The 21,770-nt window shown below is 46.9% G+C and overlaps 1 protein-coding gene across 11 annotated transcripts; it reads left to right on the top strand.

Moving 5' to 3' along the window:
- The first annotated feature begins 115 nt into the window (after window positions 1-115).
- Window positions 116-19,828, top strand: ZNF384 (zinc finger protein 384). Of its 11 annotated transcripts, XM_014740610.3 has the most exons (13): window positions 250-307; window positions 507-562; window positions 1,433-1,492; window positions 7,431-7,501; window positions 7,799-8,036; window positions 8,272-8,319; window positions 8,522-8,855; window positions 9,713-9,805; window positions 13,484-13,708; window positions 14,408-14,590; window positions 16,117-16,195; window positions 17,454-17,612; window positions 18,200-19,828. In XM_014740610.3, the coding sequence occupies exons 4-13, from the start codon at window positions 7,436-7,438 to the stop codon at window positions 18,596-18,598; spliced, it is 1,824 nt and encodes a 607-aa protein (XP_014596096.2). In that variant the 5' UTR covers window positions 250-307; window positions 507-562; window positions 1,433-1,492; window positions 7,431-7,435; the 3' UTR covers window positions 18,599-19,828. The 11 variants fall into 11 exon arrangements, with proteins under 11 accessions (XP_014596094.2, XP_005610931.2, XP_070125930.1 ...); XM_014740608.3 differs by lacking the exon at window positions 507-562 and having other exon boundaries at window positions 116-307; XM_005610874.4 differs by lacking the exons at window positions 507-562; window positions 8,272-8,319 and having other exon boundaries at window positions 116-307.
- The last annotated feature ends 1,942 nt before the right edge of the window (window positions 19,829-21,770 follow it).

Below are 21,770 nucleotides of genomic sequence, written 5' to 3'. Positions count from 1 at the left end.
GAGGGTTCTACCGCGTCCCCTGGCAGAAGCCACTTCCGCCCGCACTTGTCGTAACTTCTGCCCTGAATGTCCCGGAGCGCTAGCAGCGCCGGATATGCGCTCCCGTCCCCGGAAGTGACTCGACCTTTGCATTCCCCCCCCTTCCCCATCGCCGCCCCCTCTACAACGCTAGTTCCCTCCCTCCCCCCCGTTTCGTTTCCGCTCCCGCCTTCTCCTCGCCGCGGCTCTCCTCCGAGCCTGTGGGGGGAGGGAGGGGGCGTGGAGGAATTGGGGTTCCCGGGAGCACGAGCGGCAGTACCACTTCCGGGTGAGTGTTAGGGGCGGGAGGGAGGGGGCCACCCACTGCCTCGCGCCCCCGCCCTGCGGGTGTCTCGCGCGCGTTCCGTGCGTGTGAGTGTGTGGGTCTGTCTCGCGCCTAAAGTGCGTGCCCGCGCGCTCCGCCGCGTTCCCCCCTCCCCGCGCCCCGTCCTGGCCCTCCCGCCCCACTCGGCTCCCTCCTCTCCCAGCAAACGCCGCCCCTCCCGCGCTCCGGCTCTGGCGCCGCCGCAGCCGTCGCCGCCGGGTGAGTCTCGCGCCGCTGCAGCCGGCGCGCGCCAAGCTCTCTGCTCCTCCCCCCTCCCCTTTTCCTTGGGGGGCGGGAAGGGGGGGGTCCACGATGGGACTGTATGTGTGTCCGTCCCGGAACCGGAAGTGGTTGTGGAGGAGCGGGCGATGGGGAGGAATGGGGGGGCTTAGGGGGCGGGTGTCTGTCTGGTGGGTGGCGGAGTTCAGCTCCCTGGAGGGGAAGGAGGGACGTCCCAAAGAAGGGTCTTTGAGGAAGGGGTGGGGGGCGACATCAGGAGAAGGCTCCCAGGGGCTGTCTCAGGGGAGAGGTGGTTTTCGGGGGACAGCTGGGGTCTCCAGTAGATAGACCACTGTGCAGGCTGAGGGAGGTACTTCTTGGCACAAGGCCTTGGGTAGGCAGGGGCGAAGTCCTCGCAGAAGTGGGGGGGAGGCCAGAGGAAGTGGCTGGGCCTGAACTGGCACCGTGCCTGACACAAGGGCTTGTGCATCCCAGTCCTCAGCTTTGCCTTCTGAGCCACTCCTCAGGGGGCAGGGACCCTTCTCTTCTTCCAACTCTTCCGTTCTCTGAACCCTGCTTACCTGTGTCCCAGGGGAAAGAAGAAGGACCAGTGTCTGAGCCCAGGAGTGGAACCCAAACACTGGTGTAGAGTTCATCTTAGTTTCTGGGAATTGGATTTATTTCCCTTGTGTCTACATAGGGGTGGCACTGCACTCCTCTTGTTACATCCTTGCATCTTTGGATTGCTGGTGGAGGGTCCACCTGCCTTCCTGACTGGCTGCTGACAGTCAGAGAATTCCTGAAGTTCTCCACAGTTCTCTGGTGGCTGCACCCTGACTGGCCCCTGTAACCCAGACAATTTGTTTACAGAAAGTTCAGGAGCCCTGGAAAGGAGAAAGAATAAGACGACAGGAGGAAGAGAGAGAGAGGGTAAGACAATTTTGGGTTAATGGCTCTTCTGGTTTGGGGGGAGAAGGGGTCATAATCAAATGGGCTTTTTTTGGACAATGTGACACAGTTCTTCAAGTGATAGCGATTGCAATACTGGTGTTTGCTGTGGGAGAGAAATCAGCCTTTTCTTATTATCTCTTAAGGGTGCCTAGGAACTTTTTGGGTAAAAAGTTGGCACTCTATCCCATGAAATCACTGAGTAGTGTTACATTGTGTCCAGCTGAGAAATTTTGTCTGCGTGGGGGAACAAATGGGCCCTAGTTGCCAGTATAGTCCTTGTGGCATAGCTTATGGGATTGCTTTTCTGTATTTGGAACAAGCAGAGTTTAGAGTGGGGTTCATATCCTTAACACTGCAGCAGAGTGTTGGAGTGGATTTGTTGAGTGATTAGAATCTGTGACACAGGGTTATTTGAATTTGATGTGGCAGGGTGAAGTTTTCAGGAAAAAACTGGTTTATGGGTAGTTTGGAGTAAAGTAGATAAAATCATAGGGGGTGGACTCCCAAAGTAGGTCTGGAAGAATTCAAACTATGAGGCTTGATGGTGATGGGGTTTTAGGTAGCCTGAAAATGACAGTGTATCCACCCAAAAGAGTGAGTTCAGAACTCATAATTCTATAGGTGTCTTCTAAGAACCAGTTCCAGGCTGGTTTATAAAATGTGTTCCCCATAGGTTTCTGAGCCAAGTTGATGATTAAATATTAGGTGCATATCCTGTTTTCTCCAGACATTTTTTTTCTGCCTTGCGTTGCCCCAGATCTATCACTTATAGTGGAATGGGCAGAGCAAGAGGAACCACTCTGCTGTTCTTCCCTTAGGGTACAGGGCACAGTGCTCCAGCAATGCCCAGCATAGAAGGTGCTGGCCCAGATTGCCACTACCTGGTCGAATTGGTCCTGTTGGTCTTTTTGGGCATGGTGTATTGGTCTTTCCTCGTAGAATTGGCATCAACCTGTTCTAAGTTATTTTGTACTTGGAAGAGTTTGCAGATAGTGGTTAGACCCCAAATCCTATTGGGATGACCCTTCTTGAATGTCCTTAGGACCGGAGAAAAAGATTGTTTTCTTACTGAGAAAAAAATGGTTCTCTGTGTTTCTTCGCTTTGAGTCCTTCGCTACCTATTGCAGCCTTTCTGCAGTTGTGCATTTTGGAACAGTTTTTCTCAACAGTGTGTCTGAGATCCGTGGGTCAAGTTCTTTCTGTAGTTGAATTTGAGTTGATTGTTCTGTGCATCTCTATTTCTTGTTAGTGCTTCTAGTTGGTGATTAGTAAGCTGGAGGCTATGGATCTGCTATTTTGGGTAGTTCCTTTGTAATTACGTGGTCTTTATATAATTTTGACTAATTGTCACTAATAGTCCTCATCACGTGGAAGTATTTCTCCAGCTCTCTTCCTTTCAGGACCACTTTTGAGCATGTTATTCTTTTCTTTTTTGTGCTGCCTCCAGCCTATCACCATATGCCTTAGGAATTTGTTTTAAAGGGTTTGTCCTCTTCCATCCTCTGCCCAAATAGAAACTTAGTAGAGTAGTAAATTGTTCAGTCATCCACTGATGGAGGACCTGGAATTAGATTCCAGAAATCTTGATTCCTAGGTCCATTCTCTAGCCACTAAACTGGGTTGGTGTGAGTATTTCATGATTTTCCTAAAGGTTAGTTGCGTTAAGGGAATTTTATTTTCTTGAGGAAAGAAAATCATGCATTATTTGAGAACAACAATTAAAAAGTTGCAGTAAGTACTGGGAAAGAGGTAGCGGTCTTCACCAAAGTCCCATGCTGGAGGCAGTGACATCTTTGTCCCTGGATGACTGGTAGCTCTGTGGAAGGATGGACAGGTGAATGAAGCTCTGGTGCAAGAGTTCAAGTCCGACTGTGCGTTTCGTGGATGTTCTTTTTTCTTCACCTCCTCAGTGCTTCCAAGATTTCTTTTGAGATTGGAAAGGGAATATATAGTTCCTTGAACCCTTTGAAAGAAAAGCATTGTCCAACGTAATTATGGTAAACCTGACTTCTTTTTAACAGAACATGGAGGCATGGGGCAGTGGTAAAACTGAAATTAGAACCCAGGTTTTCAATCTGTCAACATTCTTTCCACCTGTTTTTCTTTCTTTCCTGCTCTTTGGGGCTGTGATAGAAGCCTTCCACTTCCTTCCCAGTCTAGGGGAAACCAGTTTTGTTTCATTTTAATGTATTGGCATAATTATCAAAACTGGTGCTCTGTGTTGAGATGAGGTTTCCCCATAATATCATTGGGCTTCTTTGGGTTTTAAAAATGTTGATATTGGGGCCGGCCCTGTGGCCTAGTGGTTAAGTTCTCACTCTCCACTTTGGCGGCCCAGGGTTTCGTTGGTTCGGATCCTGGGCATGGATGTGGCGTCGCTCATCAGGCCACGCTGAGGCGGCGTCCCACATGCCACAACTAGAAGGACCCACAACTAAAATATAGAACTGTGTACTGGGAGGGTTTGGGGAGAAAAAGAAAAAGAAAAAAAAAATGTTGATATGTACCTGCTTGGATGTTGGGATGGTTTGGTGCGAGTTCCTCCATGAAAGATAGAGAGTTAGGAGGATAAGTGGCAAAACGGACAGTGAAGAGGGATTTGAGTGACTGGGCACCAGGGGCATCTGTCACACAACTCCAGGGAGTGCCATTTACGTTGTATTCTGGAAAGAGCCTTCCTTCTTGGCTCTCTGTTTGATCTCATTTCAGGGATACAGAGATTTAAGTCAGTCTTATTAGGACAGTGGTGTAGCATTTCTTGGGTGTCATTTTGCAGGCAAATATTTTGTTCTAGTTGGGCGAGCAGTACTCTCTATGTACCCCCCTTTTGGGGCTGACATATTTATTGGAAGCCCACAAGACACATTTTTCATTTTGTCCTAGGATTAGCTGTGGTTCTGGTCTTCAGCTTTGTTCTCTTAAGACCCAAAGCAGAGTGATAGGGGCCCGGCCCTGAGGTGGAGTGGTTAAGTTCGCGTGCTCTGCTTCGGTGGCCCAGGGTTTTGCCGGTTCGGATCCTGGGCGCTGACGTGGCACCACTCATCAGGCCATGCTGAGGTGGCATCCCACGTGCCACAACTAGAAGGACCCACAACTGAAAATGCACAACTATGTACCAGGGGGCTTTGGGGAGAAAAAGGAAAAATAAAATCTTTAAATAAAAAAACAAAAAGCAGAGTGATAAACTGGGTATGCGGGGAAGTGCAGGGGCCTTTTATTCTGTTTACCCCCCTGGACAGTCTGGCCTTGTTACTCAGACTCCATCATTCTAAAATAGTTTATCTTAGTGGCCAAGTGCGGTTTCACAGGATGTGGACAGAGAATATTATCTTTAACTGCATTTTGCTATTATCACAAACTTCATTTTTGTAAACATTTATTGAGAACTACCTGAAAAATGTATAGTCCATCCATTCCTGGAAATATTCTCAATGTTAATTCATGAGTCAAGCCGCAACATTAGAGAGTGTGCTTCAGTTGTAGGTTTTTAGTCTCTTGTAGACCCCCCTTTTCCTAACTTGCCCTTTGGTGCCTACTCTGCTGTTTATTGTTGGACTCTGTGCCTCCAATTTCCTCATTTGAAAAATGAGGATTACAATACCTACTTCATAGAATTGTTGTGAGGATTAAATGATGTTATAATCGTAGAGTGCTTAGAACAGTACCTTGAAGACAATTTAAGCACTTAATAGATATTAATGGTGATGGTATGGGGATATTGTCTACTACATCACTTTGCATGCCCCGTTTATAAGAGCCTACAGGTGATAGAAGCTGCTTCACCTGAGCCACTTGTAGGACAATATGAATGGATGTAATCTTTTTTGGGAGGGAGGGCCTTGTTTGCAAGAATCCTGTCTGAGAATGTTGTTATTTTCAGGCTCTCAGTTCCTCCCTCTTAAATTTTCACATCTGTAGTACATTTATTTTTTTGACTCTTTAGGGAGAAATGATCATTAGACCCTCCTTTCTTTTACCTCATTCTCTACTTCATTTCCACTGTACATCACCACTCTTCTCTGTTTTATTTCTCTCAACTAGAAGGTCGATGGAGGTTATAGATTAAGGTTTGAGCTCATAACATTATTTGCAAAATCAGTATGTATGGAGTGTGCTGTCATTCAGTTTATTAAATATGGAATTGCTTACTGGGTGATGAGTCCTACATTAGAGAGCATTGGGAGGTACAAGATCCCTGCCTCCCAGAAAGCTTGGCAAGATTGGATCCCCTTAAACTGTGATCTGATTGTTTCTTGATTTCTCCTGCCTGAGGAGAACCTGAGGCCCCTTTGTGAAGCTAATGCTGGAAGGAGAAAGCTTAGCGCCTGTTTCCGAGACTGTCTGGTTTTACTCTATTTTATAACTTGGGAAACAGGATTTGCTTGTGGTTGATCCTCAGTCATGTAATATTGAGCCTCGTATGTGTGAAGCTGTTGTAGTCACAGATTCGGTGCATTCCACTCCTCTCCTTTGCTACTTTCTAGGAAAAAGTAGGCTGAAATTCAGTTATGCTTCCCTCTATAGGATTTATGAAAATTGAGGGTGCTGTTTAGTAGAGTAAGAAATGTGATGAGATGTCTGGAGAAGGATAAGGAACAGGGTGACATTTAGAGGGATATCCTTTCTGCTTCAGCTCCTTTGTTGAAGAGCTTTCCTAGTTTCTATAGTCACTACTGGAAACCCAGTTTCTGTGCCCAGTCTGCCCTCCAGCTGTTAGTATGTCTGGTGTCTGCCTCAGCATATCCTCAGCAGGACTGGGACCATGGCTCTAAGTCACAGGTCCTTCTTCCCCACCAGAGTCCTGGTTGCTTTTAGGCTCAGAGTAGCAGCATGATGATAATGTTCGTTCCCTGCTGTTCCTCACTTCCTTCCCCATTCCCTCAGTCTCATACTCCCTCTTCAACTGCCTTCTGCTGGGCTGGATTTTTCCTGGTCTGTGATTTTGGGAAGCTACTCTTGACCAACATACTGCCAATTAAGCCTTGCTGGGAGAAGTAATCAGAGTGAAAATGAGTGGTGGGATGCCTGGATTTGGTACCCATCTGTGACTTGCAGTGTGATTCTGAGGGATTGCTTTTCTTGCGTATTCCTCACTCCCAAAGTTTTAAGCTTTGTTATTATGCACGTACAGAGAAGAACTTGAACTCTTAGAACCATAGTGTTTGAGGACTATAAAGCAGGAATCTAGTAATGTGTATGTGTTCTGGCCTACTGTTGTCCCTATTCTGAATCTCTTTAGGTGGAAATCTGGGTTGCTGCTGTTACTGCTGGTGCTAGAACCCTTTTTTAAACTGGGAACTCCTAGATTCTCGCTGCCCAGCCCAGTGTATGTGGTACCCAGTGCAGCACCATGGATGGGTTGTGGTCTCCAGGTATTATCTGGTACTCAGAAAATACCTCGATTCTGATCTTTGCCGATTTCATTCTTTAATTCCCTTGGGTATTTTGTATTCTGGCCTAGAACCTTTTCAAGCTGCATAGAACTATAGATGTGTCAATTGGAATTCTCGAAATTTTTTATTTCAAGGAAGATGGATTTGAGGGATGAAGGAAAAGAAGAACAATGATAGGTACCCTGGCTGTTTTCAGACCAATCAGTGGTTTGATTTGTGGGACCTTGGGCACATCCCTTCCCCTCTGTTTCTTTAGGGTATGGGAAACATTCTATCGGTAAATGAGATGTATGTAAGTTCTTTCATCTGCATCTTAACTAGGATAGCCTCTGTTGGATGGAGATTTAGTGCTGAGTGGCTCTGACCAAACAGACTAATATTTTAGATTCTAGGGTCTTGACTGCTAGTTTCCAGCCATGTGGTCAGGTGCCAGGAAAGAGACCAGGAATGCCTCAATTCCCCTTCTCCATTGCTGAGTTTCTTAAGATTTATTCCTGAGTGTAATGTGGTCTATCTTTCTTCAGGTAGAATGGAAGAATCTCACTTCAATTCTAACCCATACTTCTGGCCTTCTATCCCCACAGTCTCAGGACAGGTAGGTGGTGTTTGTTTTTTTGCTCCTTTCCTATTATGTCCTTTTTTCAACTCTGAGTAGTAAGTTCTATTACTTTGGAGACTGAAGCAAGATAAATCACATGCTGTTTCACTGGGTCATCCATCACGGAGAATTATGTAGTGTTTCTGTCTTGGCTTCTCTCTGGAAGCACAAAGATGTTAACTACTCGTTCCTTGATCTCCACGGAGGAGGACAGACAATGCAGAGTACTTAGGGAGCAGACAAAATCAGACTCTCCCTGAAAAGCCGCTCGCCTCCCCCTTCCTTTTCTTTCAGATTGAGAACACGATGTTCATCAACAAGATGAAGGATCAGCTGTTGCCAGAGAAAGGCTGTGGGCTGGCTCCACCCCACTACCCCACCTTGCTAACAGTGCCTGCCTCGGTGTCCCTGCCCTCAGGCATCAGTATGGACACAGAGTCCAAGTCAGACCAGCTGACCCCACATAGCCAGGCGTCTGTTACCCAGAATATCACGGTGGTCCCTGTGCCGTCTACAGGACTGATGACTGCTGGTGAGCAATTCTGCTCTTCTCCAATCTGAGGTGTTGATCTTCCATGATCAGTACCCCAGGATGGCGGGCTCCAAGGACATGGGGAGTGGGATATGTGTTTGATTACTCAATCAAATTTCTATTAAGTGCCTACTGTGTGCCTAGCAATGCGCTAGGCATTGTGGGGGATACAAAGAAGTAGAAGATGCGGTCCCTGCCTTTGAGGAGGTGACATTCTTTCCTTCTCTGAATCAAGGAGTCTCCTGTTCTCAGAGGTGGAGAAGAGAAGGGAGTCAATCAAGGGGTAAATCTCACTGTTACTGGGGGTGGGGTGGGGACAGGGGTTAGGAGACCATTATTTTTCTATAGGGTTTGGGGTTTCCTCTGTACTCTGGGCTGGGGGGTGGTGGTGTGGGGTTAATTAGACAATGATTTGGGGGAAATTAAACAGGATTAGGATCAGGACTGGACAACATGACACCATCTCCTTTTTCTCCCAACCCTAGGTCCCGGTTTGGTAATCACGTCCCCCTCAGGCTCCCTTGTGACCACAGCCTCATCAGCTCAGACCTTTCCCATTTCGGCTCCCATGATTGTCTCAGCTCTTCCCCCTGGCTCACAAGCCCTGCAGGTGGTCCCTGACCTCTCCAAGAAGGTAGCATCCACCCTAACAGAGGAAGGAGGTGGAGGTGGTGGTGGAGGTGGCAGTGTGGCTCCTAAGCCCCCCCGGGGCCGAAAGAAGAAACGGATGCTAGAATCAGGGCTGCCTGAGATGAATGACCCTTATGTCCTCTCCCCTGAGGATGATGATGACCATCAGAAAGACGGCAAGACCTACAGGTAAGAATCAGAGCCAGGGACAGGATCGGGTGAGGATCACTGCCTCAGCTTCCCTCCCTCCTCTTTGTCCAGCCCTGAGCCAGGCTCTGCCCTGACAGCTTTCCACCTCAGATCCACTTGCATGTCAGGTGTTCTGGCATGGACTAGGAGGGTAGAGCTGGCGCTTCTCTGGTGCCCCTTCTCCCAGGATGCAAACCCATTTCACCCCTTCCTTTTTGGGGTCATTGGCATTGACTGATTTTTGAGTGACATAATAGAGTTTCTTTCTTATAATAAGGCTTTAGGCTGGGTTTGAGACTCTGTCTCCAGGTCCTTTTTGCCTTCTACAATTTCCATTCCTATTTTTCCGAGAAACCTTTCTCGTAAGGCCCTAACCTTAACCCGTGTGCCATCCATCCACCAGTTCTTGGGCCATATTTGAGCACTGCGCCTGCCTGACCCTGCATGGTTGGGATGACGGGAGGGATCTATATGAAAAAGTTGGAGGACCAGGATACCTCCCTTCCCCCCCCTTGGAATATATGCTTATAGAATGACTGTGCACTTTCTAGTTCATGGGAAGTCATTTTGATTCTCCACTTCCTTTAAGTTGTCCATTGCCAAAAAGCATTATATTTGCATGTGGTACTATACAAAAATAATTACATAATTAAACTCCTTGCCCTTTGAAAGTTGGAAATGTCCTAATCCCCTTGAGAACTATCAAGGGATCTAGTGGGTTTGGGGAGTTTAATCCCAGTGTACAGAGTGGGGTAGCTACTGTCACAGCTTTCATGCAGATAGGGGCAGATGTGCATGGCTGGGAGACTGGGTCTGTCCTTAGTGTACCGAGATGGGCAATGTTGTTCCCATTTTAGGAGCGAAGGGAACTGCGGCACAGGAAATGGACAGAGCCTTGGGCTCATGGATTCAGTTCCTGGCTCCACCACGAACTTGCTGTGTGACCCTGGGCAAGTCCTTTTCCCCTCTCTGGGCCTCAGTTTCCTCATCTGTAAAATGGGGAGAATTCTGTTTATGCCTCCCATTTCTTGGGAGTATATATCAGATAAGGTTTGAAATGTTGGGAACTTCAAAAGAAAGCGATAAGAAATAGTCGTCATTTAGCACTTATTTTTGTGTTGTACACTTATACTGTGGAGAGTAGCCACGACTACAGAGCGTTTAAATCCTTCTTTGTAAGTGAAAATGAGGGGAGTGTTGCTATGCAGAAAGTATTGAGCACTGCAGAATTCCAGCTCATAATCTGAAAGTTCATTACAGCTTTATTATTACAGGTGTACCCCACTTTATACAATAAAAGTCTTCCTGGAAAATGTTTACATCATATCATATTATAAAGGTACCTGACAAGTTTGATTCATTTAAAGGCATTCTTTTATATATCATTTCATAAAATGAAAATCCCTTTTAAGTTTATTCGGGGGACATCTGGATTTTTATGTATTTGCTTAAAGCAAGGTTATTGTGACATGGAGATACACCCATACAAAATTTGTTGCTGTAGGAGTGGTGGGAGAGTTCTCTGGCACCCTGTGGAGCCCTTCACATTGATCAGGGTCCTCTGATTCTGCCAAGGCTTTTTTGTTTGTTTGGTTTTTGGACCCACATTAAAGCTATCTCTGGACTTCCCAAACTGTGTATATGGAAAGAAATGTGAAAATACAGTTGGAAAGAAGCACTGATAGGATTTTCCACACCCTCAGTGTTTTTGGAATTCTTGACAGGCCCCAAGCCCAGGTGACTAAAGAGAACTCTGAAATGCAAGGGCAGCTACTTATATTGTAGGTGAACAGAATTTCTTTAGAAACTCAGAACTCCAAAGTTCAAAGGAATCTTTTTCATCACAGAGAATCCCTATTTCGATGCACATGTGGGTCAACCACATCCATTCCTGTGGTCAGTGGCATTTGACTGAGTCTTGGGGGAATTGGGTTCTGTTAGTCTAGGCAAGTCAGCATATTTCTAGCTCTTTGTTCCCATCTGTAAAATGGGAAGATAATCATGGCCCTCATCTATCTTGTGGAAATGTTTTGAGGGAAAAATCAGAGTATTTGAAATTGTGTTTGAACATCTTAGAAAAAAGTGGGATGATAATTTAAAGTGGTTGTTGTAACTAAGGCCATTGCATTGTGTGCCTCCATGGGGGCACCATTCTTGTGTCGGATATGAATGATGCGGCAGGAGTTACTCAGTGATGTAGGGGCTGGCTTTCTCTCCCCTGCTAATTGCGTACTGCTAAATCACATTTCTTTCTGACCACCCAATACCTTGCATTAAAGGACTTGTACTCTTTTATTTGGCTTCCTAGGATTTCAGAGTTGGAAATACTTTAATGGTCACCTAAGCCAGTCCCTTCTCTGTAGTTTTGGTTTTCTGAACATTCCTGGTAACTGTTGATCCAGGCTCTCCTGAATACCTCTGGTGTGAGGAATCTTAAATTAGATTAGAATCACCTTTTTGTGGTGAATAACTGTTTGCCCTTTGGCAAATTACTTAACCTTTCTGAGCCTTTGTGTTCCTTTATGTAAAACAGGGATAATACTTGCACGGTTGTTGTGAGGAGTGGAAACAATGTGTTTAAAGTGCCTAACTGGGTGCCTGGCAGTATCGGGCACAACAACAAGCGGCAACTATTCTCATTATTGTCATCATCGTTATTACACCTAGGACTTTTGAGACTGCTCATTTTGTTGCCAGTCCATCATAGATGAATTTAAGTTTTGCAGATTCTTCTCTAGTTGAAAACTTTGATGAAGAGGGTTATTTTTCTTTTATAATTAATTGCATATTAAGGATACAGTTGTGTGTTCAACACTCACACACAAACTAATGCAATTTTGTTTGAGTTAAAAAGAATGTGGTGTTCTACCTGTCTGAGAAATTTTAGCAACCAAAGGAAATTCTTTTGTAATTTTAGTACAGTTCCCCTCCAAGTAACAATGTGTCCAGTTTCTAACCTCAGTCTTAGTGAAATATATAGCAGCATGAGCTCAGCCATCAGCACTTGTGCTGTTAACATTAATGCAGTTTTATTATTAGAGAAATTTGGCTTACCTTTGACTGTCCTGGGTGTTTTCTGGCCCTTCTAGGGGCAGATAGTTATCTCTCCATTTTACAGACCAGAAAATTGAGGTCTAGACTGATGAGCAAGCCTATAACTGAACGCTGAGTCGGGCCCAGGTGTCCAGACTTCCATTGGCTGTCTTCCATTGGCTGTGTCCTTTGGACCATGCTAACTATAAACAGACCCTCCCTACCTCCCATACAATGGTTGGGCATCCCAGACAATGGCCAGGGATTGGTAAACTGGTAATCAGATTTTCTTCAGAGTTGTCAAGTGACTAGAGAAGTAGAAATTGGCTTTAATGATTAGAATTTTAGTAGAAGCATTAATATAGGGATCACACTTCCAACCAACAGTGATATCTTTTTCTCTGAGGAGCTCAGAGTTCTTTTTAGTCTTGATCTCAGTTATTCTCTAACAGTTCTCCTGGGATCAGAAAAAAAACAGAAATCATCCCCTGGCACCATCTCAAGCCCCTCCTATGGAGATAAGTTGGGGAGGACCCAGAGAAGAGGGACTTTCCCCAGTCGCCTGGCTTCCAGGCTGTTGCCCTTTCTACTAGCCCACATCGTGCACTGATGAGTTGTTTAGGAATGATAGGATTCCAGGTCATATACAGATAGCTTTTTTACCCCCTAAATAGTTGTGGCTCATCTGGTGCAGAGGCCTCATTATTTGATATTCTTGGGCAGTGTCAGAGCAGGAAGAAAGCTTACCAACTCAGGTGATGAGTGAAAGTATATTCAGATGCTGTTGATGTCAACCCAAAGTGCTGACGTTGGCTCCATGTGCTAGGAAAGAGGGAAGATTGAGCATGGAATGCTCAAGTGTTTTGTAAAACTTTCTCCTAAATATTTGAGGGATACAACCCACTTCCAACAGTGACCTTCGCTCTTTGCAGAAGTCGCTCTCACTTGATTGCCAAGGGGCTGGAAGTTGGCGGTGGTTGGTGGAACATCAGATACAGGGTAGAGGCCAAACGTATATGGTTTGGAAAAGCCCTTCCAAATACGTCTGATACTTCCCCACCCCCATCCCTAGGAATCACTGGCAAAAGGGAAGTAGGAGAAAGTCTGAGAGAAGACAGTTATCTGAGGAGGCAGGAGAGAAGTCCTTCTGGGAATCTAGTCAATGTGTCCTCATTGTCATCTCGGGAGCTTGAGGAATACCTGAGGGATGTACCTTATACGTGGGAAATTGGGGAAAAGAGTTCTTTAAAAGTTTGAAATCGAGTTATAGACAGAAGTTAACTGATACTCCTGGCCCAGTGAAATCTACATCAGCCCAGAGACCCTAATAATATTTTCCTGTCTTATCTGTTGAATTATTTTTGTGCACACTTAGGGAGTCCAGTCATTCAGCAGACATTTATTGAATAGATTGTGCTTGGCTGTGCTAGAAGCTTAGGTCATAAAGAAAAATAAGAGAGAGATCCTCCTCTCAAGGGCCTGTAGTTGAAATAGGAGAGAGATCAGATAGGTTGGCTTCTTTGGAAGTGGAGGGGAGGGTTCAGCAATGCCCTCTTGGTGGGAAGGCTTCTAATCGCTGCCCTCACTTGGCCCAGGTGCCGGATGTGCTCACTGACATTCTACTCAAAGTCGGAGATGCAGATCCACTCCAAGTCACACACCGAGACCAAGCCCCACAAGTGCCCACATTGTTCCAAGACCTTCGCCAACAGCTCCTACCTGGCCCAGCACATCCGTATCCACTCAGGGGCTAAGCCCTACAGTTGTAACTTCTGTGAGAAATCCTTCCGCCAGCTCTCTCACCTCCAGCAGCACACCCGGTAAGGCTGCTCTTGGTTTTACCCCACCACCTGGCTGTGAACCCCTCACCCTGAGGCCACGGTGCCTGCGCCTGCTCTTCTCTCCATGTGTTTTCTTTGTTCCCTTTCGACTTTGCCCTTTGGGAGCCTCAGTGCTCTCCCATTACTGTCTGAAAAATAAAGCATATATCCTAGCAGTTCGTGGCGGGGGGCCTGGAAAATTGTGGTCTCCAATCCCAAAGTCTGGAACAATTTTTGTGGTTTCTCTGTGTGTCTGTGTTTGGAAATCTTCTGCAGAGCAGGCCCTGCTTTTACTATATGCTTCAGTTCAGAGCCAAGGTGTGCATTCAACTTCAGGTCCATGGGGAACAGGCGGTATTGGTCTTTGTTCAAATTACTATTTGGAAGCAGGGTATCTGGTGAGTGTGTAACCTTAGAATAAAGCGGAGGGTTGACAAGACTGAAATTTCTAAGGTTACCAAGAGCCAGGGGTTACAGCTCTTCATCATCTCACTGCCATTCTAGCCACCGACTTAAGATCAGCAACAACCTAGATCTGGGTGTCCTCTTCATTAGCCTATCCAGGCCGGAATGCGTTTGGGAGGAGGGAGGAGGGGGTGCTCTCATCCGTCAAGCAACATCATTTCACCCAGCAGAGAGCTGAGCCCATGGTGTCGAACTGCTTCCTCCTCCCCCCTTCCCTCCTCTCCTCCCCGGCAGGATCCACTCCAAGATGCACACGGAGACCATCAAGCCCCACAAGTGCCCGCACTGCTCCAAGACCTTCGCCAACACCTCCTACCTGGCCCAGCACCTCCGAATCCACTCGGGGGCCAAGCCCTACAACTGTTCCTACTGCCAGAAGGCCTTCCGCCAGCTCTCCCACCTCCAGCAGCACACACGGTAAGGGAGAGTGGCGGGCTACTGCCCCCGCCCCGCTGGCATGCCCTCCCCACCCCCGCCCCGGACACACACAACAACCCGCATGCGGGGGGCGGGGGAGAGGCCTGGCTGGAGGAGAACACGACTGGCGACTGGCGACTGGCGTCTGGGAGAAAGAACAAGCAACAACACTGGAGACAAGTGGATGCTCAGCCTTTCTGGGGCGGAAGCTGCGTCACGGAGACGCAAGGACTGTAATGTTCCCTGATCTGGGGAGGAGGAGACTTTTACCTCAAGCAGAGACAACTTTTCTTGATTTCTCTCCCTGAAAACACCGATGCACACATCTTGCAAGATTTTCTCCTTGATGCCAAAGCTGGGGCATTTGATTGAAGAAGACCATACCTCTAGCCCTTAGGGCACCAATTATGAACAGGAAATATAATCAGACTTTAGCTGGGTACCAGCCTGGTGACACCTACAGCAACAAGCAAGGCTCCAAGGGACGCCAAGAGTAGAGAACAAACAAAACATCCTAAATACTCACGAAGAACAGGCAAACAAAATGAAAAGGCTTGTACTGCATATGGATGCCCACTGTTTGTCCCGTGAGTCTAGAGTGACCAAGAAGTGAACCTGCCAACTACAAGAGCTGATGCTCTCCTTCAGTGGTATCTCAAGTTGAACTGGAGTCCAGACTCTTAACTGGCCATAGGCCTTCTCACCCAGCTGCTTCCGAATGTGATGATTTTCCTAAAGTGGTCAGACATCTTGCTTTGCAAAGAGGAGGAGTTGGGCTTTCTTCATAAGGAGACATGGCCTGCGATGTTTTCAAGATTTTAGACCAGAGGTCCACAAAAGCACCTGATCATGAAGATGGTTCTGAAGTGTCTGAAGAGGAGCAGGTGTCTGTCCACGCACCCTCAAGTCCTTGGCTCATCTCACTGGAGGGCCCTGTAGTGTTTGGGAAAGAGGTCAAATTGGTACTAAACTTGGCATTTCCTGCTGTTAGGGGACTGGACTGGGAAAAGCCCCAAGGAGTTTCCACGAGTATTGATATCACTGCTACTTTCCACAATTAGCATAACTTTCTGCTTTTCTTTGACACCAGAACTTTCTCTGAGAGTGGTGCTCAAGGCTGAGGGCATGGTTTCTGACTGTATGGTGGGGGCCAAGGAAGAAGTGTTATGTGTTTCTTTTTCCTTACCATTGTGTTTATCTTATGTTTCTGAACATTCATCAGGGACAGTTACTGTAGGAGCTGACTTGTATGCCATATTGTGGACTGCCTGTCCCTTGGCTGCTGAGCCACCAGTCTCTCCTCCCCTGCAGAGAGGAGCCCAGCTTGAGCTGAGTGATGCAGGCAGTGAGCAGAAAGCAGGCACCACGGCCTGATCCGTGTCAGAGTGGAGCTGAGGCTGTGCCTCCTGGAGACCTCGTACTCCCATAGGAGAGCAGGAGTGGCCTTGAGGAGGTTTGTTGTGGAGCCAATCCCCAAGTGGCCTCACTGACATCTTTTCCCTTTCTTCTTTTCTCATCCCATGCAGAATCCACACTGGTGATAGACCATACAAATGTGCACACCCGGGCTGTGAGAAAGCCTTCACACAGCTCTCCAATCTGCAGGTAAATGTTCCACCCTCCACATGAGACCTTGAGTCTAAGACTTGGGGTCGACGTGCCATTTGACTAGTAGAGTGATTCTCAAACTTTCTCAGGACCCCTGTACACTCTTCATAATTATTAGGAAACCCAAAGAGCTTTTGTTGATGTGGGTAATACCTATCTACGTAGATGTTGTGAAACTGAAAAACTTGGAAAAATATTTAGTAATTTGTTTAAAAATAGTAAATCCATTGCATGTTAACATAAATAACATATTTACAAACACCCCCCCCCCAATTTTGCTGCTAAGAATGGCATTGTTTTACATGTTTGCACGTTTCTTTAACGTGTGGCTTACCAGAAGATGGCCATGCCCTCCCGTCTGCTGCATTCAGTCTGGTGCACGTTGTGTTATTGCTGTACAGTAGTGAGAGGGAGAGGGAAAAGGCAAACACTGTCTTTTTTTTATTTTGGGGGAAGATTAGCCCTGAGCTAACTCCTGCCAATCCTCCTCTTTTTGCTGAGGAAGGCTGGCCCTGAGCTAACATCCATGCCCATCTTCCTCCACTTTATACATAGGATGCCTGCCACAGCATGGCTTGTCAAACAGTGCCATGTCCGCACCCGGGATCCAAACCAGTGAACCCCAGGCCACCAAAGCAGAACGTGCGCACTTAACCGCTGCGCCACCGGCCTGGCCCCAAACACTGTCTTATTATTATTTTGAAAATAGTTTTGACCTTGTGGGCCCCCTGAAAAGGTCTTGGTATTCCCTAGCAAGCCCCGCACCTCACTTTGAAAACTACTATTGGGACCAGGCATAGCTGTTACTCTAACTTTCAGGATCCCGGTGTGTTCTGCATGTGTGTTCTTCCCTTAGCCTGCAGCTCCTGAAGTTTCATTTGAAGCAATTTCTTTTTTTTTTAAGATTTTATTTTTTTCCTTTTTCTCCCCAAAGCCCCCGGTACATAGTTGTATATTCTTCATTGTGGGTCCTAGTTGTGGCATGTGGGACGCTGCCTCAGTGTGGCTTGATGAGCAGTGCTATGTCTGCACCCAGGATTCGAACCAACGAAACACTGGGCCGCCTGCAGCGGAGCGCGCGAACTTAACCACTCGGCCACGGGGCCAGCCCCTTAATTTGAAGCAATTTCTACTGCCTACAGATGGAAAGAGAACCTGGGAGGTCTGACACCCAGCTCAGGGCTCTCCATTAAGGTCAAGGAGGCAGGAGGGAAGAGTCCGATGTACTCATCCTGATTTTCCCCAATTTTCTCAGTCCCACCGACGGCAGCACAACAAAGATAAACCCTTCAAGTGCCACAATTGTCATCGGGCGTACACAGACGCAACCTCACTAGAGGTACACCTATCTACGCATACGGTGAAGCATGCCAAGGTGTACACCTGCACTATCTGTAGTCGGGCATATACGTCGGTGAGTGCTCAGTGCCTTCTCTTTCCTTCCGTGTGGGCCTGTAAGACTATAGTCCACTTTACCCCATCTTTCTTGGTAAAGATCTGTTGCAGTGAATATGTTACCTCCCTAGCTCCAACTTACCCAATCAGTAAAGAAAACAGAAATTAAATAGACCTGTAGCTGAGGAATAAAAGGGATGCCTGATCCCTTAAGCATATAGGGATTGCCAAGCAATGTTTCTTCATTTTATTTAAACATAAGGCAAAATAAAGCAACTTGAAATTGTGGGAGGAGAAAGATTTCAGTTAGATGTTTTCCATTAGATTCCAGAGAAAGGTTGTAAAGTTGTTCCATTCAGAGATCTTTGAGAAAATGACAGCTTTCTCTGTGCCAGTTGAAAGCCCATGGTGACTAAAGGTTCCCCTTCTTTTCTACCCAATAGTGAGCACTGAAAGTGGCTCCTGGGGACAACGCGCCCTGGCTCCAGAATATCTTTGTAATAAGTCTTGCACTATATAAAGCAAAGTAAGAGCCCAGGATGCTAGTTACAAGTGACCTCTTTCCTTCTCTTTCATCCCTCAACTCCTTTTTACCATCTCCCTCAGGAAACGTACCTTATGAAACATATGCGCAAACACAACCCTCCTGATCTCCAGCAACAAGTGCAGGCAGCAGCAGCGGCGGCAGCAGTGGCCCAGGCCCAGGCTCAAGCTCAAGCCCAAGCCCAAGCCCAAGCCCAGGCTCAAGCCCAAGCCCAGGCCCAGGCCCAGGCCCAGGCCTCCCAGGCATCGCAGCAGCAGCAGCAGCAGCAGCAGCCACAGCCACCACACTTCCAGTCCCCTGGGGCAGCCCCCCAGGGTGGGGGTGGTGGGGACAGCAACCCCAACCCTCCACCCCAGTGTTCCTTTGACCTGACCCCGTATAAGACGGCGGAGCATCATAAGGACATCTGCCTCACTGTCACCACCAGCACCATCCAGGTGGAGCACCTGGCCAGCTCATAGAGACCTGTGCTGCCACCCACTGGGAAGAGGGGGAAGAAGTTCTGGTCCCTTCTTTCTCCAACTCCTCTTGGTGGGAAAAGTCCTCTTCTTCCTTGACAGGCCTTGGCTCCATTTCCTTGGGCCTCAGGCATGGCCTTCCTTCACAGGATACCATCTTTATTCTCAACTCCTCTTCAAAAGGAACATCAGCCTCCTGATTGGCAAAGGAATACTGAGCTGGTAGTGTGATCCAGCAGCCTCCCCTCCCAAGCATAGCTTTCAAAATTGGGGGTTGGTGCTCAAGGGAGGGATTTGCTATGACCTCATAGAAACTTTTCCAGTGTGGGCACTTACTCTCTCCTTACCCTCATAATCCTCAAGGTTTGGGCTGATAGAAGACTAGAGGCTGGCCCTCCCAAATATCAGAGAGAAGGGAGCCCTAAATGCAACCAGCCTCCTGTTCTATTCTTGCCTGCGAAAGAACAGGTTTCTTGTGTGCCCCGATCCCTAGGAGCCGTTTTCTTCCCCTCATGGTCTCATTTCACTTCCTACCTAATGCTGGAAGAAGGAGATCTGGGTGGGGGTCAGACCCCCTTTATTTGTAAAGGGGCAAGGGCTGAGATGTGGTCCCCAAGGGGCCAGAGATCCCCAAAATGGTCAAGGGTGGCTTAGAAGTGTGGGTTATGGTTTTCCTTGGAGCCTCTCCCCTTCTCTGCCAACCAAGGCCCTGTACTCTCAGTCTCCCATCCCCAAACCTAAGGAGCTGTGGGAGCTTTGTGTTCGTTATGAAACCCAAAAACCAGGGGTGTTGCAGAGAAGGGAGAGTTCAGGGCAAACACAAGGACTGGACTTAGCTCCCTAGGTGCCACGGTCAGTTGCCGGGCACAAATTTATATATATATATAAATATATATAAATATATATATATATACCCACTCATCATGGCCATCTTTGTTGTAACCATTTCTGTGTTTATAAATGCATTATCTCTGAGAATTTTCATATTTGACGTTTTGTTTATTTTTGTCCTTTTTGTTTTTCTCCACCCTGTCTCCTGGCCAATGGCATTTTTATTTTCTTTTGTCTTTTTTTTTTAATCATGACAGATTTCAGAGAAAAGAGAAAATGGAAAAAAAATCAGGAAACCAGTTGTTATAAAGCAATTTAAAATGAAGAAAAAAAGAAAAAACTTATGTACAAACCAAGGGGTGTTTTTAGAGCCTTGTATAGAAATAAATTCGTGTAAAAGGATCAGAGGCAGTGGAGCTACTGATGTGAGTGAGCATGGGAAACAGCTATTGGGGAGGTGTTCGAGGCCAGTTCTAAGGGTTTACACTAGAGTGTGTGTTATGTGAGGACGAATGCTGTGTGATGAGGCTCTGTGTGTATACCTAGCCATAAACCCCCTGTATTTGTAAAGGGGCAAGGGCTGAGATGTGGTCCCCACGGGGCCAGAGATCCCCAAAATGGTCGAGTGGCTTAGAAGTGTGTGTTATTTGATATTTCAGATTTGATATTTCTGAAGTGAAATCTGGGTTTATGAGGGTTTCTACACACAAATCCTGTCATGGGGACTGCAATGCCTAAATATGAGAGAGCAAGGTTTCAGTCATGTGTTAGGAAAACCACCAAGCTCCCTATCAAAGCAGTGGAAGCATGGCTTCTTGAAGGATCTATACCCTGCCTGAGCATCAGTGGGCTCCGTGCTAATTGCAGTTGGCATGTGTGTACATGCATGTATTCATCATTCTGTGGCACCTAGAACCAGAGGTTTCCTGTGGTGGAAAACATAACCAGGATCGAATAAAGACACAGGACAGTTGTAGTGCCGAGGAGTAGTGTGGTCAGGAACCCTGGACTTCAGCCCTGGCTCTGCCATCAGCGAGTGCTGGCCAAGATGCTTCTTCAGCTGTTAAATGAAGGAATTGGACTAGATTATTCCTTTTTGAGAATTAAAAACCTTTAGGCACTGAAAGAGTGACAGCTCCCCATCTGATACTGCGGCTCTCCTCCATGGGACTGCTGGGCACCCATGCTCATTACCTAGTGGAGGGTGGATAGCAAAGGAATGCCCACTTAATTTAGGACTCTGTCTCCTGTGTGGGCATCCAAAATAGTCTCAGTCTGTAGTGTGTTTCTAATGAATGTAGCACGTATGACCAAATGTGCTAGTGTCTGTTAGCTTCCCAAATATTTCCTGGTTTTGCCCCTGCTCTCACCAACTCTTGAAAAGGCCCTGACGGCCCTACCTTCATCACAGGCGTGAGAACCAGAGTCTGCTCTTTCTAAGGATACATTCGCACTCATAGCAACAATCCTATGAGGTAGGTACTGTTATTCTCATTTTATAGAGAAGGAAATAGGCACAGACATTAAATTACTTACCCAGGGGTGTGACACTTATAATTTAGAGTGAAGTCGTCTAGATTCTGTTGCTGTATCTTACCACCTGCTCAGTAGTAAACGTGGGGTTTCGCCTTATCCTTCCTCATGTATTTGGTCTAAAGTACGTGGCTGAAAACTTCCATAAAACCTGCCATGTGACACTCGTAATTACCAAGAATGTGTGCATTAGAGGTGACAGTGACCTCCCAAACACTGTCTTACTAACACCGCTGTTGGCTTATGGGCTTTGAGCTCCGTTTCCCTAGTGTGGAGGCAGCCCTTCATGCACTCGATTGCCGTCCATCTCGATGAAAAACGTGGTTTTCTTTTACTGTCGGGTGGTGGCTGGCACCTAACTGGCCCGGTTGTGACAGAGCGCCAAGCCCCAATCCTCTCAGGATCACGGGGCTAGTTAACGTCATATATAAACTCGAATAAAAGGAGACAAAACAGGAGGGCAAGACCACAAGTACTCTGTCATTTTATATGTGAGAATGTGTTCCAGTGTTCAAGGACAGGAACCCTGACAAAAGGTGTGGAGAATTATAGCTTCATTGTGTGACTTTATATTTATAAGTAGAGTTTATAAATAGTGAATTTTTTTCCAAGTTAAAAAATAACCCTGGGGAGTTGGTGTTCGTGCGACCGAACAGAAAAGCGGAGGGTCTAAATCTCGCAACACCAGCGACACCTCCCAACTTCCTTAAGAAACTAGCTACCTTGGAGAGTCTTGATTCGTGGGACCTGCGCTGGGCACCAGATGCATATTTTGCAAAAGGGAAATAAGATTCTTCAGTTGCTGAAAAAG

Source organism: Equus caballus, chromosome 6, assembly GCF_041296265.1.
Source record: "Equus caballus isolate H_3958 breed thoroughbred chromosome 6, TB-T2T, whole genome shotgun sequence".
In the NCBI taxonomy this organism is placed as follows: Eukaryota; Metazoa; Chordata; class Mammalia; order Perissodactyla; family Equidae; genus Equus; species Equus caballus.
The sequence above is the reverse complement of the archived record's forward strand: the minus strand, read 5'-3'. Positions and strand labels throughout refer to the sequence as shown.